Source organism: Oncorhynchus clarkii, chromosome 2, assembly GCF_045791955.1.
Source record: "Oncorhynchus clarkii lewisi isolate Uvic-CL-2024 chromosome 2, UVic_Ocla_1.0, whole genome shotgun sequence".
NCBI classification, from domain to species: domain Eukaryota; kingdom Metazoa; phylum Chordata; class Actinopteri; order Salmoniformes; family Salmonidae; genus Oncorhynchus; species Oncorhynchus clarkii.
The window spans coordinates 58,837,968-58,852,284 of NC_092148.1; the positions used below are offsets into that span (position 1 = coordinate 58,837,968).

The 14,317-nt window shown below is 44.2% G+C and overlaps 1 protein-coding gene across 1 annotated transcript; it reads left to right on the plus strand.

Annotated features, from left to right (window-relative positions):
- The first annotated feature begins 1,139 nt into the window (after window positions 1–1,139).
- On the plus strand, window positions 1,140–13,748 carry LOC139381731 (anoctamin-10-like). The gene is made up of 12 exons (XM_071125466.1): window positions 1,140–1,338; window positions 1,665–1,838; window positions 3,050–3,190; window positions 3,989–4,108; window positions 7,640–8,272; window positions 8,533–8,588; window positions 10,666–10,740; window positions 10,964–11,128; window positions 11,961–12,152; window positions 12,387–12,524; window positions 13,185–13,301; window positions 13,410–13,748. The coding sequence occupies exons 1-12, from the start codon at window positions 1,140–1,142 to the stop codon at window positions 13,416–13,418; spliced, it is 2,019 nt and encodes a 672-aa protein (XP_070981567.1). The 3' UTR covers window positions 13,419–13,748.
- Window positions 13,749–14,317: the final 569 nt, after the last annotated feature.

Here is a 14,317-nt window from a genome sequence, read left to right on the forward strand (position 1 = left end):
ACCAAATTTTTGTGAGTCATAGATGTCTAGGCTATGTTTCACAAGTTTGAACAGCACAGTACAGTACGGCACAGTTCAGTACAGCAGAGCACAGCAGAGTACAGTAGAGTACAGTATGATACAGGACAGTATAGTTTTATTCAGTAGAGTACGGTACAGTAGAATTGTATTCAGTAGATTCAAGTACAGTAGCGATTCAAGTACTTTATTGTACTGTAATGTACTGTACTCTGCTGTGCTGTGCTCTATTGTACTGTACTGTGTCGTATGGTGCTGTCCAAACTTGTGAAACATAGATGTCTATGTTTGGGGAAAAAATAGGCCGGACCAACGTCCGTAGACATTTTGATCAAGGCCGGTCTGTGCTTAGTGGTCTGTTACCCTCTCCTCTCCGCATCACATGCAAATGGGACTGCTCTCTAACCTGTAGCCACAGCCTTCTATGGCCATTTGAGATCTCCATGTGAGTCGTTGATGGATTGATTGATTGAGTTTTTAAAAAACATAGGGGACATTCACATAAAAAAAACTTGACAGGAATATTACAAAATCCGCAATACTGGTCCTCCCTTGCCGATATTGTGTCACGGCTGCTGAAATAGCTCTCAAAAGCCACTACACATCGACAGTGGTTAGGAACTAGTCCCTTAGCCTTCTCTGCCATCCCCGACCACCGCATGCATTTGTTGTTCAAATAGCCAGCTAGCTAGCTATCAAGCCAAACAAGTAGACCTTTCATCTCAGTCCTGCATCTCTGTAAGTCAAGACAACCAGATGCAGGTGAACAAAACCCAAAGCAATCAAAACCCCGTATGACCCCCATGTCATTTCAGCATTGGTAGGAAGACGTTTAGTCCAAATTGGATGTTGGTACTATATTTACTGAATATTATATAAATCCTATAATTTAAAATTGCCAATTTAGGTGCAATCTATTAGCTTAATTTCTCAGATCAAATTATATTTCAACCAAATAATAATGTCTAACTGCAGAAACCATTTTAGAACACTCAGATGGTGGGTGTCGGATCCTCTTTGTTGTGCCTTTTTGTTGTTGTTGTTGGAACGACCCATGTAATGTGTGTCTTACAGAGTTTGTAACAGATACAGTAAAACTCCTTGTCCTCCTCAGGGACGTGATGATGTCGCTGGGGGATAAAGGCTCTGTCCAGACACAGACTAAGGTCCTGTCCCAGGACTGCTGGACGCAGGTCAGCTGTCCCTGCTGTGTGTCTAAGCAGGTGGAGCCCCTGGTCCTCATCCAGCTGTCAGACAGCGTCCAGCCTGTCACTAAGAGGTGGCTCATCTCCCTGATTGAAGCTTCAAAGAGACATGGAGGTGAGAGGTCAGGTCAGATAGAGTCAGCAGCAGATCAGAGGCCTGACTGTTCTTCAGTCTGTGTTGCTTGTTTTGTTCCAGCCAAGTGCTATTAACACATCTGATTCAACTGATTCACCTGGGCTTGATGATTCGTTTATTAGTTGAGTCTCTAGTTTCAAAGTAGTCAGCTAACATCAGGTTAATCCTGATTAAATGTTGCACAATACAACTGCAGGGGCAATCTGTGTAATCTTAGTTTATTAGCTGAATTAAGTGTCAATAATTCACTCACTGCAGTAGAGGCAGGAGTACTGTAGTTGACCCTCTCCTCCTCCCTGGACTAGGAGCAGCATTGCTGGCCCACCCTGGAGAGGATGAGTGTGGAAATGTGATCGTGGTGTCTGCTCCTCGCTGCACCCTTCTCAGAGCCACGGAGGATCTGGGTCTGTGTAAGAAATACCGCAATGAAGAGATGGCTTCTTTCTCCTACCACGACAGAGACAACTTCACCAATGTTGGTAAGAATGTTGGTAATAGTGGGGGATGAGTAGAGGGATATTAAAGGTAATAGCAGTTACAAGTTGTAACAGATCTTCAGCACCCAATACACCTTCTGTAGGAATAGAATCAACAAAATACACATTCACTGTTGTAATAGTGTGGTAATGTAGACAAAATTACATATTAAATGTAATATACAGTACCAGTCAAAAGTTTGGACACACCTACTCATTCAAGGTTTTTCATTTATTTGTAAAATGTTCTACATTGTAGAATAATAGTGAAGACATCAAAACTATGAAATAACACACGCAAGACAAAAGTGTTAAACTAATCAAAATATATTTTTGATTTTAGATTCTTCAAAGTAGCCACCCTTTGCATTTGACAGCATCACTCTCTCTAAACCAGCTTCACAAGGAATGTTTTTCCAATAGCCTTGAAGGAGTTCCCACATATGCTGAGCACTTGTTGGCTGCTTTTCCTTCACTCTGCGGTCCGACTCATCCTAAACCATCTCAATTTTGTTGATGTCGGGAGATTGTGGAGGCCAGGTCATCTGATGCAGCACTCTATCACTCCCCTTGGTCAAATAGTCCTTACACAGCCTGGAGGTGTGTTTTGGGTCATTGTCCTGTTGAAAACAAATGATAGTCCCACTAAGTGCAAACCAGATTGGCGTAGTCATGCTGGATAAGTGTGCCTAGAATTCTAAATGACAGTTCATAACATTTTCCAGATTGACTGACCTTCATGTTTTAAAGTAATGATGGATTGTCGTTTCTCTTTGCTTATTTGAGCTGATCTTGCCATAATATGGATTTGGTATTTTACCAAATAGGGCTATCTTCTGTATACCACCCCTACCTTGTCACAACACAATGATTGGCTCAAACGCATTAATAAGGAAAGAAATTCCAAAAATGAACCTTTAACAAGGCACATCTGTTAATTGAAATGCATTCCAGGTGACTACCTCATGAAGCTGGTTGAGAGAATGCCAAGAGTGTGCAAAGCTGTCATCAAGGCAAAGGGTGGCTACTTTGAAGAATCTCAAATATAAAATGTATTTAGATTTGTTTAACACGTTTTTGGTTACTACATGATTCCATATGTGTTATTTAATAGTTTTGATGTCTTCACTATTATTCTACAATATATGTGTCCAAACTTTTGACTGGTCCTGTATATGACAGTCTTGATTGACGCCTGTCCCCTGTGTTACCAGATGACATGCAGGAGTTCCTGACGCTAGCGGAGCGTCAGTACATAGTCAAGAATGAGCTGGACTCTCTACAGGCCCAGAAGAAGCAGAGAATCCCTGGAGTCCCAGAGGCTCCGGGGGTCCTGGAGGCCTGGGAAAACATCTGTGAGTCTTTACGTGTGTGTGTGTGTGTGTGTGTGTGTGTGTGTGTGTGTGTGTGTGTGTGTGTGTGTGTGTGTGTGTGTGTGTGTGTGTGTGTGTGTGTGTGTGTGTGTGTGTGTGTGTGTGTGTGTGTGTGTGTGTGTGTGTGTGGGTATGTGAATAGAGTGATGTAAAGGGGGATGTTGGGTGATTCCTTCAAAACTAGAACAAATAAGGAACAAGATTTGGGGGATTTTCCTTTGGAGAAAGTATTGTTTCCATATATTTGACATTTGTATCTTTAAACATACTTGAGAAATAATTAATTGAAGTTAGAATATTTGTGGACTTACCCAAGCCTCCTTTAAGACTGTAATGGTGTTCTACAAATCAAAAGTTGGTGTCATATGAAGCTTTACCGCTTGCGCTGTAATATGAGTAGTATTTTGATTTCAATAACACATTGTTTACATACATTAATGAACATTGAATAATATAAACATGAAAAATGAAAGAATACAATTTGGCACATCTGTCAATATATTGCTTGTGCACATGTGTGCCATTTGCTAACCTCTGCATGTTCTGTCTTCTATGTCATGATCTAAGCTGTTCTGCAGCAGAGCAGAGCATCACCTCTGGCTCATCATTTCAGTGCTCTCTCCGGTCCTCTCTCACTGCTCTGTGATCTGCACTGTCCCTTACGTATGCTGCCAAGCTTCTGGCTATGTTACCCCTGGTTACCCGTCTGTATGTGTAATAATGGTAGAGGTATTGTACAGTTCCCTGATGTTGCCCATCCGTCCTGTCTCTGTGCTGTAGGTCAGAAGCTGGTGAGGGCAGGAGTGATAAAGGACATCTTCCCTCTACATGACCAGCAGAGACTGAATGACCTCGGCAGAAGGTGGTACTCTAAGAAGCAGATATGGAGACAGCCTCTCGGTAAACAACAACATACAGTAAACACACACACAAAAAAAGTGACATACTTTTTTAAGAGTGAGCAATCTAGCTGTGTTTTGATTTCCCACTTCCTCAGGTGCTGAATAATACACTCTTAGAAAAAAGGGTTCCAAAAGGGTTATTTGGCTGTCCCCATTGGGATCCATGTAGAACACTCTGGGAAAAGGGTTCTACATGGAACACAATAGGGTTCTTCCTGGAATCAAAAAGGGTTCTCTTATCGGGACAGGAAAATAACCGCTTTAGGTTCTAGCGAAAACCTTTTTTTCAAAGTGTGTATAGGCTCTAGGCCATGAATTCCAGGATCCAGTTGCAGAGGGAAGTGTTTAGTCCCAGGGTCCTTAGCTTAGTGATGAGCTTTGAGGGCACTATCGTGTTGACCGCTGAGCTGTATTCAATGAATAGCATTCTCACATAGGTGTTCCTTTTGTCCAGGTGGGAAAGGGCAGTGTGGAGTGCAATAGAGATTGCATCAACTGTGGATCTGTTGGTGCGGTATTCAAATTGGAGAGGGTCTAAGGTTTCAGGGATAATGGTATTGATGTGAGCCGTGACCAGCCTTTCAAAGCACGTCACGGCTACAGACGTGAGTGCCACGGGTTGGTAGTCATTTAGGAAGGTTACTTTAGTGTTCCTGGACACAGCGACTATGGTGGTCTGCTTGAAACATGTTGGTGAAGACACTTGCCAGTTGGTCAGTGCATGCTCGGAGTACACGTTTCTGGTAATCCGTCTGGCCTTGTGAATGTTGACCTGTTTCATGGTCTTACTCACATCGGCTATGGAGAGCGTGGTTACACAGTCATCCGGACAGCTGATGTTCTCATGCATGTGTCAGTGTTACTTGCCTCGAAGCGAACATAGAAGTTATTTAGCTCATCTGGTTGGCTCGTGTCACTGGGCATCTCTCGGCTGTGCTTCCCTTTGTAGTCTGTAATAGTTTGCCAGCCCTGCCACATCCGACGAGCTTCGGAGCCGGTGTAGTACGATTCAATCTTAGTCCTGTATTGATGCCTTGCCTGTTTGATTGTTCGTTGGAGGGCGTAATGGGATTCTTATAAGCGTCCGGGTTAGAGTCCTGTTCCGTGGAAGCGACAGCTCTACACTTTAGCTCAGTGCGGATGTTGCCTTTAATCCATGGCGTCTGGTTGGGGTATGTACAGTGGGAAGAGCAAGTATTTGATACACTGCCGATTTTGCAGGTTTTCCAACTTACAAAGCATGTAGAGGTCTGTAATTTTTATCATAGGTACACTTCAACTGTGAGAGAAGGAATCTAAAACAAAAATCCAGAAAATCACATTGTATGATTTTTTTTAGTAATTCATTTGCATTTTATTGAATGACATAAGTATTTGATACGTTAGAAAAGCATAACTTAATATTTGGTACAGAAACCTTTGTTTGCAATTACAGAGATGTAATGTTTCCTGTAGTTCTTGACCAGGTTTGCACACACTGCAACAGCGATTTTGGCCCACTCCTCCATACAGACCTTCTCCAGATCCTTCAGGTTTCGGGGCTGTCGCTGGGCAATACGGACTTTCAGCTCCCTCTAAAGATTTTCTATTGGGTTCAGGTCTGGAGACTGGCTAGGCCACTCCAGGACCTTGAGATGCTTCTTACGGAGCCACTCCTTAGTTGCCCTGGCTGTGTGTTTCAGGTCGTTGTCATGCTGGAAGACCCAGCCACGACCCATCTTCATTGCTCTTACTGAGGGAAGGAGGTTGTTGGCCAAAATCTTGCGAGAAATGGCCCCATCCATCCTCCCCTCAATACGGTGCAGTCGTCCTGTCCCCTTTGCAGAAAAGCATCCCCAAAGAATGATGTTTCCACCTCCATGCTTCACGGTTGGGATGGTGTTCTTGGGGGTTGTACTCATCCTTCTTCTTCCTCCAAACACGGCGAGTGGAGTTTAGACCAAAAAGCTCTATTTTACATGACCTTCTCCCATTCCTCCTCTGGATCATCCAGATGGTCATTGGCAAACTTCAGAAGGGGCTGGAGATGCGCTGGCTTGAGCAGGGGGACCTTGCGTGCGCTGCAGGATTTTAATCCATGACGGCGTAGTGTGTTACTAATGGTTTTCTTTGAGACTGTGGTCCCAGCTCTCTTCAGGTCATTGACCAGGTCCTGCCGTGTAGTTCTGGGCTGATCCCTCACCTTCCTCATGATCATTGATGCCCCACGAGGTGAGATCTTGCATGGAGCCCCAGACCGAGGGTGATTGACCGTCATCTTGAACTTCTTCCATTTTCTAATCATTGCGGCAACAGTTGTTGCCTTCTCACCAAGCTGCTTGCTTATTGTCCTGTAGCCCATCCCAGCCTTGTGCGGGTCTACAATTTTATCCCTGATGTCCTTACACAGCTCTCTGGTCTTGGCCATTGTGGAGAGGTTGGAGTCTGTTTGATTGAGTGTGTGGACAGGTGTCTTTTATACAGGTAACGAGTTCAAACAGGTGCAGTTAATACAGGTAATGAGTGGAGAACAGGAGGGCTTCTTAAAGAAAAACTAACAGGTCTGTGAGAGCCAGAATTCTTTCTGGTTGGTAGGTGATCAAATACTTATGTCATGCAATAAAATGCAAATTAATTACTTAAAAATCATACAATGTGATTTTACGGATTTTTGTTTTAGATTCCGTCTCTCACAGTTGAAGTGTACCTATGATACAAAATTACAGACCTCGACATGCTTTGTAAGTAGGAAAACCTGCAAAATCGGCAGTGTATCAAATACTTGTTCTCCCCACTGTACGTACAGTCACTGTAGGGACAACGTCATCAATGCACTTATTGATGAAGCCAGTGACTGATGTGATGTACTCCTCAATACCATCGGAAGATTCCTGGAACATATTCCAGTCTGTGCTAGCAAAACAGTCCTGTAGCTTAGCATCTTTGTCATCTGACCACATCTTTATTGACTGAGTCACTGGTGCTTCCTACTTTAGTTTTTGCTTGTAAGCAGGAATCAGGAGGATAGAGTTATAGTCAGATTTGCCAAATGGAGGGAGAGGGAGAGCTTTGTAAACGTCTGTGTGTGGACTATAGGTGATCTATAGTTTTTTTTCCTACGGATGCACATTTAACATGCTGGTAAAGATGAGGTAAAACGGATTAAAAGTCCCCGGCCACTAGGAGTGCCGCCTCTGGATGAGCGTTTTCCTTTTTGCTTATGGCCGTATACAGCTCATTGAGTATGGTCTTAGTGCCAGCATCGGTTTGTGGAAATCATGCATTTCCTGGATATGTTCGATGAAATAGCTTACTGTTATAATCATCGGCTACCATCTCAGATGTCTTACTTGGCACTGACAAAAAAAAAATCCAGAGCCCTGCTGCTAATGTAAAGTAACTGTCCATTTATTTTGGGGGGTTTATCGTTGTATTTGTTGTTTTCGAGCGAAATAGTGACATTTATCGCGATAGGACTTTTTGTCTATATCGCCATGCTCTGGCACCACCACAAACATGTACCAATTTTGATCGCTCTCTTCCTGTGCAGATGCAATCCAGTCATACTTTGGAGGCACCATGGCGTTTTACTTCAGCTTTCTGCAATTCTACACCTGGGCTCTGGTTCCCCCTGCCTTCCTGGGCCTTGTCCTGACCTTTCCGCTGCCTGGAGGTGGTGGGGTGGTGAAGGAGCAGGCCAGGGAGGGGGTGATGGAGGAGGAAGATTATGGCCTCTCAGTCAGCGGTCACATGGTACAGGCTGTATTCAGCATGCTGTGGTCCACGGTGTTCATCGAGTTCTGGAAGCGCCGGAGCTCCTCCCTCTCCCACCGCTGGGGCACATGGCACCTGACCGAGCGTTTCGCTGAGCCCCGCCCTGGCTTCCATGGCACCCTGGGGATCAACCCTGTGACAGGCCGTCTGGAGCCCCTGTTCCCGGAGTGGCAGAGGCAGCTGCGTGTGGGCCTGGTGTCGTTTCCCCTAGTGGGGCTGTTCCTGGGACTGGTGGTGCTGGGAATGACAGGCTTCTACCACGGAGAGGCCCTGGTACAGGGCTTCCATCAGGACAGCGGCTCCCTGTTCTCTGGAGTTCTGCTCTACATGCCCTCCATAGCCCACACAGTCTACACCACCATATTAAAGAATGTGTACCACGCTGTGGCCATGCAACTTACCAAGTGGGGTGAGAGAGGGCACTAGGCAATGGGGAGGGAGATGAGTTAGATAGGGAATAGATGATAGAAGGGGTTAGAGAAGAGGGAGAGAGAAAATAAGTGTGAGGTTGATGAATAATTGCAGTAGGGGGTAGAATGTTTGGGAGCACAGAGCTAAGTTCACCAAAGAACAGAGAGTCATAGAAAAATAGAGAATACAATTGGATGCAAGGTGTCACAGTTTGTGTGTGATAAGTCCACTGAAAATCAGTCTGATTTCCCCTCATAGAAAACCACAGAGAGGAGTCCTCCTTCCAGAACCATCATATCACCAAAGTCCTCCTGGTCAGTCCCAGTCGTCCTCTCCCATCTGACAGTCTATTCTCAGTCGCCCCTTTCTCTACTGTATATATACAGTGCATACGGAAAGTATTCAGATTCCTTCACTTTTGTTACGCTACAGCCTTATTCTAAAATGTATGAAATATTTTTTTCCCTCATCAATCTACATCCAATACCCTATAAAGACAAAGCAACAACAGGTTTTTAGAATAAAAAAAACTGAAAAATCACATTTACATAAGTATTCAGACCCTTTACTCAGTACTTTGTTGAAGCACCGTCGGCAGCGATTACAGCCTGGAGTCGTCTTGGGTACAACGCTACAAGCTTGGCAAACCTATATTTGTGGAGCTTCTCCCATTCTTTTCTGCAGATCCTCTCAAACTCTGTCAGGTTGGATGGGGAGCGTTGCTGCTCAGCTATTTTCAGGTCACTCCAGAGATGATGGTTGGCATTCAGGCAAAAGAGTTCAATCTTGGTTTCATCAGACCAGAGAATCTTGCTTCTCATTTTCTGAGAGTCTTTAGGTGCCTTTTGGCAAACTACAAGCGGGCTGTCGTGCATTTTACTGGGGAGTGGCTTCCGTCTGGCCACTCTACCATAAAGGCCTGATTGGTTTAGTGCTGCAGAGATGGTTGTCCTTCTGGAAGGTTCTCCCATCTCCACAGAGGAACTCTAGAGCTCTATCAAAGTGACCATCGGGTTCTTGGTCACCTCCCTGACCAAGGCCCTTTTCCCCAGAATGCTCAGAATGGCCGGGAGGCCAAAGGTCTTGGTGGTTCCAAATTTCTTCCATTTAAGAATGATGGAGGCCACTGTGTTCTTAGTGACCTTCAATGCTGCAGACATTTTCCCAGATCTTTGCCTCGACACAATCCTGTCTTGGAGTTTTACGGACAATTCCTTCGACCTCGTGGCTTGGTTTTTGCTGTCAACTGTGGGACCTTATATAGACAGATGTGTTTCCACATGTCCAATCAATTGAATTTACCACAGGTGGACTCCAATCAAGTTGTAGAAACATCTCAAGGATGATCAATGGAAACAGGATACACCTGATCACAATGTTGAGTCTCATAGCAAAGGGTCATAGCCAAATTAATTTTATTTTTTATTTTTAATACATTTGCAAAAATAAAAAATAAATATATGTTTTTGCTTTGTCATTATGAGGTATTGTGTGTAGGTTGATGAGGATATTTTTTTATGTAATCCATTTTAGAATAAGGCTGTAAAGTAACAAAATGTGGAAAAAGTCAAGGGATCTGAATACTTACCAAAAGGCACTGTACATGTGTTGCAATAGTCCCTGGTGCTAAATGTATTCTGATACAGGTAGGTGTACACTCGCATAACACAGTTTCTGTGGAACCCTTCAAGGTCTGTGTTGCAAGGCTGCCATGATTTAAACTGCTGGCTGGCGGCAATAATGTAATTGTTTAGTTATTAAAGTTGGAAATTCAAACATAGCAGCTTGTACAACAGGATACTAATCAACAATCAATTGATAAAAAATAAGAAATAATACTGTGCTGTATAGCCTTACTGAACCTGCATAACATGAGCTTACACATACTGTCACGTTCTGACCATAGTTCTTGTGTGTTTTCCTTGTTTAAGTGTTGGTCAGGACGTGAGCTGGGTGGGCATTCTATGTTGGGTGTCTAGTTTGTCTGTTTCTGTGTGTGGCCTGTTATGGTTCTCAATCAGAGGCAGGTGTTAGTCAGTGTCTCTGATTGGGAACCATTTTTAGGTAGCTTGTTTTGTGTTGGAGTTTTGTGGGTGATTGTTTCCTGTCTTTGTGTTTTCTGCACCAGTTAGGACTGTTTTGGTTTTCACGTTTATTGTTTTGTATTTCTGTTCATGTTGAGTTACCTTATTAAAATAACATGAACTCTAACCACGCTGCCTTTTGGTCCGACTCTCCTTCCCAGGAAGAAAGCCGTTACACATACATAACATGAGCCGTCTTTGTGCACTCTCCCAGCTTGGATAGAAAGTTGTTGTGCATAAAACTAGTCTATTAATGCCAAATAATACTGTCAAATAATATGCCAAAATCTCCCTTTCTCATTTTCAGTTTACTTTCTTCAACAACTTTGCTGTGCTCTTCCACATTGCCTTTTACAAACAAGACCTACCACTGCTACGCAAGGTAAGAGATTTCAGCTGCGCAGCACAGTTTGTCTATGGCAGGAGGAAAAGTTATACAATGTGGAAATACCTCATTTTAAATGGTAGATAGAAAATATATTTTATTGCACTCTGCAACAGAACAGATCATGTTCTCTCTGTGCACTGTGCGTCATAATTGATCCCAGACAGTGTGTGTGTATACAGTATGCAACTATGTTTGTTTTGTCGATTTGTGCACACAGAGGCTTGCCTCTCTGCTAATTCTGAACCAGCTGGTGAACCAGTGTACAGAGGTGGTAGTGCCGTTTATAGTCGACCGCTTCCTCAGTGCTCCCCATAAGAAAGAGCAGGAGGACGACCTAGAGATGGACAAACTCAGAGCCCAGAGAAGACTTCCCCCTTTTCCAGTAAGTCCATGTAAAATGTTTTATTTTTATTTTTATTTTTTCTCTCCATTGTGCTCGCCTGCCTTGGTTTCTTTGCATCTGTGCCTTAGGGGGTGGAATCAAGGTTGGGTGTATATGTGTAACGGTTCTCATATGCTTGGCCAACAAAGGACACAATGCTGTTTAGATTTTTAACAACATGACTACAGAGGAGCACTCATCTTATAAACTCCATCTGATGGCCATACACGTGTACAGTAACATAACAATGTTCCATAACAGTTAGAGCCCGTACCTGCAGACACACACACACTTTAGAGCAACTGCCAATCCGTCATGAAATCTGTGACAATAAATAAAAATACATTTACTCTTCACAGGGTGACTAACCTCCTTAGCAAGGAATGTACAGGGCAGACGCTAGCTAACCTTTAGCGTTCAGCAACGTGCTAACTTTGTAAAATGACAATAATATTGTAAATACAGGACACAACTGTAACACGATCACATAACATGGGGATTATAAAACAGTATCGTTTTCAGCTTAACAGACATTAGATATCATGTTATAAGTGAAAACGCTGCAGCATGGATCCCGATACATACCTCCAAAGATTAGGAACTCTTTGGTTGGATCCTGGGTGATCATAGGCACATGCATACACAGAGATGCAGTTGCACAAATAGCACGGCCAGTGGCTCCACAACTACATATACATAACCTAGCTGCTTAATTATGGCAAAACTCATACAACCACGAATGTCTATTTCAACCCTATAATATTTGCATGTCGTATGTTAGGGGTCTCTTTGTTTTGGTGATTAACTTATTGCGTCTGTGGCTACGTTTCAGGGCCTGTTTGCGGAGTACATTGAGTTGCTGGTGAAGTTTGGATATTTGAGTCTGTTCTCCTGTGTATACCCGCTCACTGCCGTCCTCCTGCTCCTCAACAACATCACAGAGATCCCAGGGGATGCCTACAAGATTTGTAAACTGTTCCGCAAGCCATTCTCTGCCCCTGTGTCCAATATGGGGGTGTGGCAGGTCAGGAGGGTTTTGGGCGATATGAGAATTTGAACAAACAGAGGTCATTTTTAATGCAGACAGGAATGTGTTATGAAGCTAAATCTGGTAAATAAATAAATGTGAGCAACATGTAGTGGTCAATGTTATTTCCTAATCAATGCCCATCGATGTCACTATGCACATGTCTGTATTTGCTCCTGTCCTTGTATGTACCTGTAACCATATTACTGTATGCCTGTGTGTATGTTTCAGACAGCGTTTGAGGTTCTGGGCTTTGTCTCAATCATGTCTAACTGCTGGCTGCTACTGCTGTCCCCTCGCGTCCAGGAGTTCTGTCTGGAGGGAGGGATCAGCGGCAAGAACATCATACTGGTCGCCATCCTGGTGGAGGTACGGTATGAGGGAGGGGAGTTAGGTTTGGGGAGCCATCCTGGTCGAGGTACGGTACGAGGGAGGGGAGTTAGGTTTGGGGAGCCATCCTGGTCGAGGTACGGTACGAGGGAGGGGAGTTAGGTTTGGGGAGCCATCCTGGTACGGTACGAGGGAGGGGAGTTAGGTTTGGGGAGCCATCCTGGTACGGTACGAGGGAGGGGAGTTAGGTTTGGGGAGCCATCCTGGTACGGTACGAGGGAGGGGAGTTAGGTTTGGGGAGCCATCCTGGTACGGTACGAGGGAGGGGAGTTAGGTTTGGGGAGCCATCCTGGTACGGTACGAGGGAGGGGAGTTAGGTTTGGGGAGCCATCCTGGTACGGTACGAGGGAGGGGAGTTAGGTTTGGGGAGCCATCCTGGTCGAGGTACAGTATCTTGTTCATAACAATTGTCTTATTTACAGAATGTTAGTGTCATCATCTGCCCAACCAACATAGGTGAGGGTAGCCTAGTGGTTAAGAGCATTGGGCCAGTAACCGACAGGTTGCTGGGCTGAATCCCCGAGCGGACTAGGTGAAAAATCTGCCGATGTGCCCTTGAGCAAGGCACGTAACCCTAATTGCTCCTGTAAGTTGCTCTGGATAAGAGCATCTGCTAAATGACTAAAATGTGTTTGTTAGCATGTCCTGATCCTGGTCAAGATGATTCTAGCCTTTATGATCCCAGATGAGCCTGACTGGGTCAGAATCAAGAGGGAACAGATCGAGTTTAACTCTATGCAAGCTCTAGGGAAGCAGGTAAGAATGATCTAATCAAGAATAATCACTAATAATATAGAAAATCCCTGCCAGTTACTGGAACAAACTGGCATCTGACAATCAAACATCTCCTTTTGACTCCTACAGAAGCTATGAAGCCCCTGTGGGAGAGTGAGTGTCCTGTTGCTCTTCAAGTGGTGGTCTGGACTAGGGGGATCATTAGAATTAGCTGCCATAACGAGGGCGGACAGGAGCATATAAAGACACGTCTGTTTGGCCTGTGAACCTAAACCCTGGAGCCAGCCAGTCTGAGAAGCTCTCTCAGTATCTCCCTCTGAAGGACTCCCTCTCCAGTCATAAATACATTCCAGAAAGGAAACACCAGGTATTCGTTTAACCATTTATTAGAGAATATGAACAGTACAATAGGTCTTGGCAGTAGGTTCTGCTCCGTCAGGGTAGCTCACTGTCAGAGCAAAGCATCAATACATAACAAAATAACTACAGGCAGTGAGCAAGGTTTACTATACCAATCCACCTGCAGGAAGGAAAACAGAACCAAACAGGTGGGGGTTGGGGTGGTGGTGGGTAGCAAGAAAAACAAATGCATACTAGCAGTAGCAGCAAACGGCAGCAGAGGATGTGTGAGCAGAACCTGGTCAGCTTAAATAGACTGCCATATTAAGGTAGGAAGTGTTGTTAGCATCTGGTTGGTGCAGTCTCAGCTGATGCAGAAACCAAGGTTTTCCTTCTTAACCTGCTTTGCTTTATAAGTCTCATGTCATGGAAGATACAAGAGGCGGGGGGGGGGTCTGGGACTGAAGGCAAACCAAATGAAGAGCTAGGAGCGTTAATTGTGTTAATGCAGTATTGCATCTTCAGCTTAAGGTGTCTGAGATTTCTAAAATACTGGGTAGCTTTGGACTTTGTGTGGCACATACTATGCAAGTATCTAATTTGCTCTAATCACACAAGTGCTGTATCATTAAAATATATATTCTCCACAGTGGTTTATGTACTTTCACCTCATGAGTGTTACATTGTACGCTTCAGAC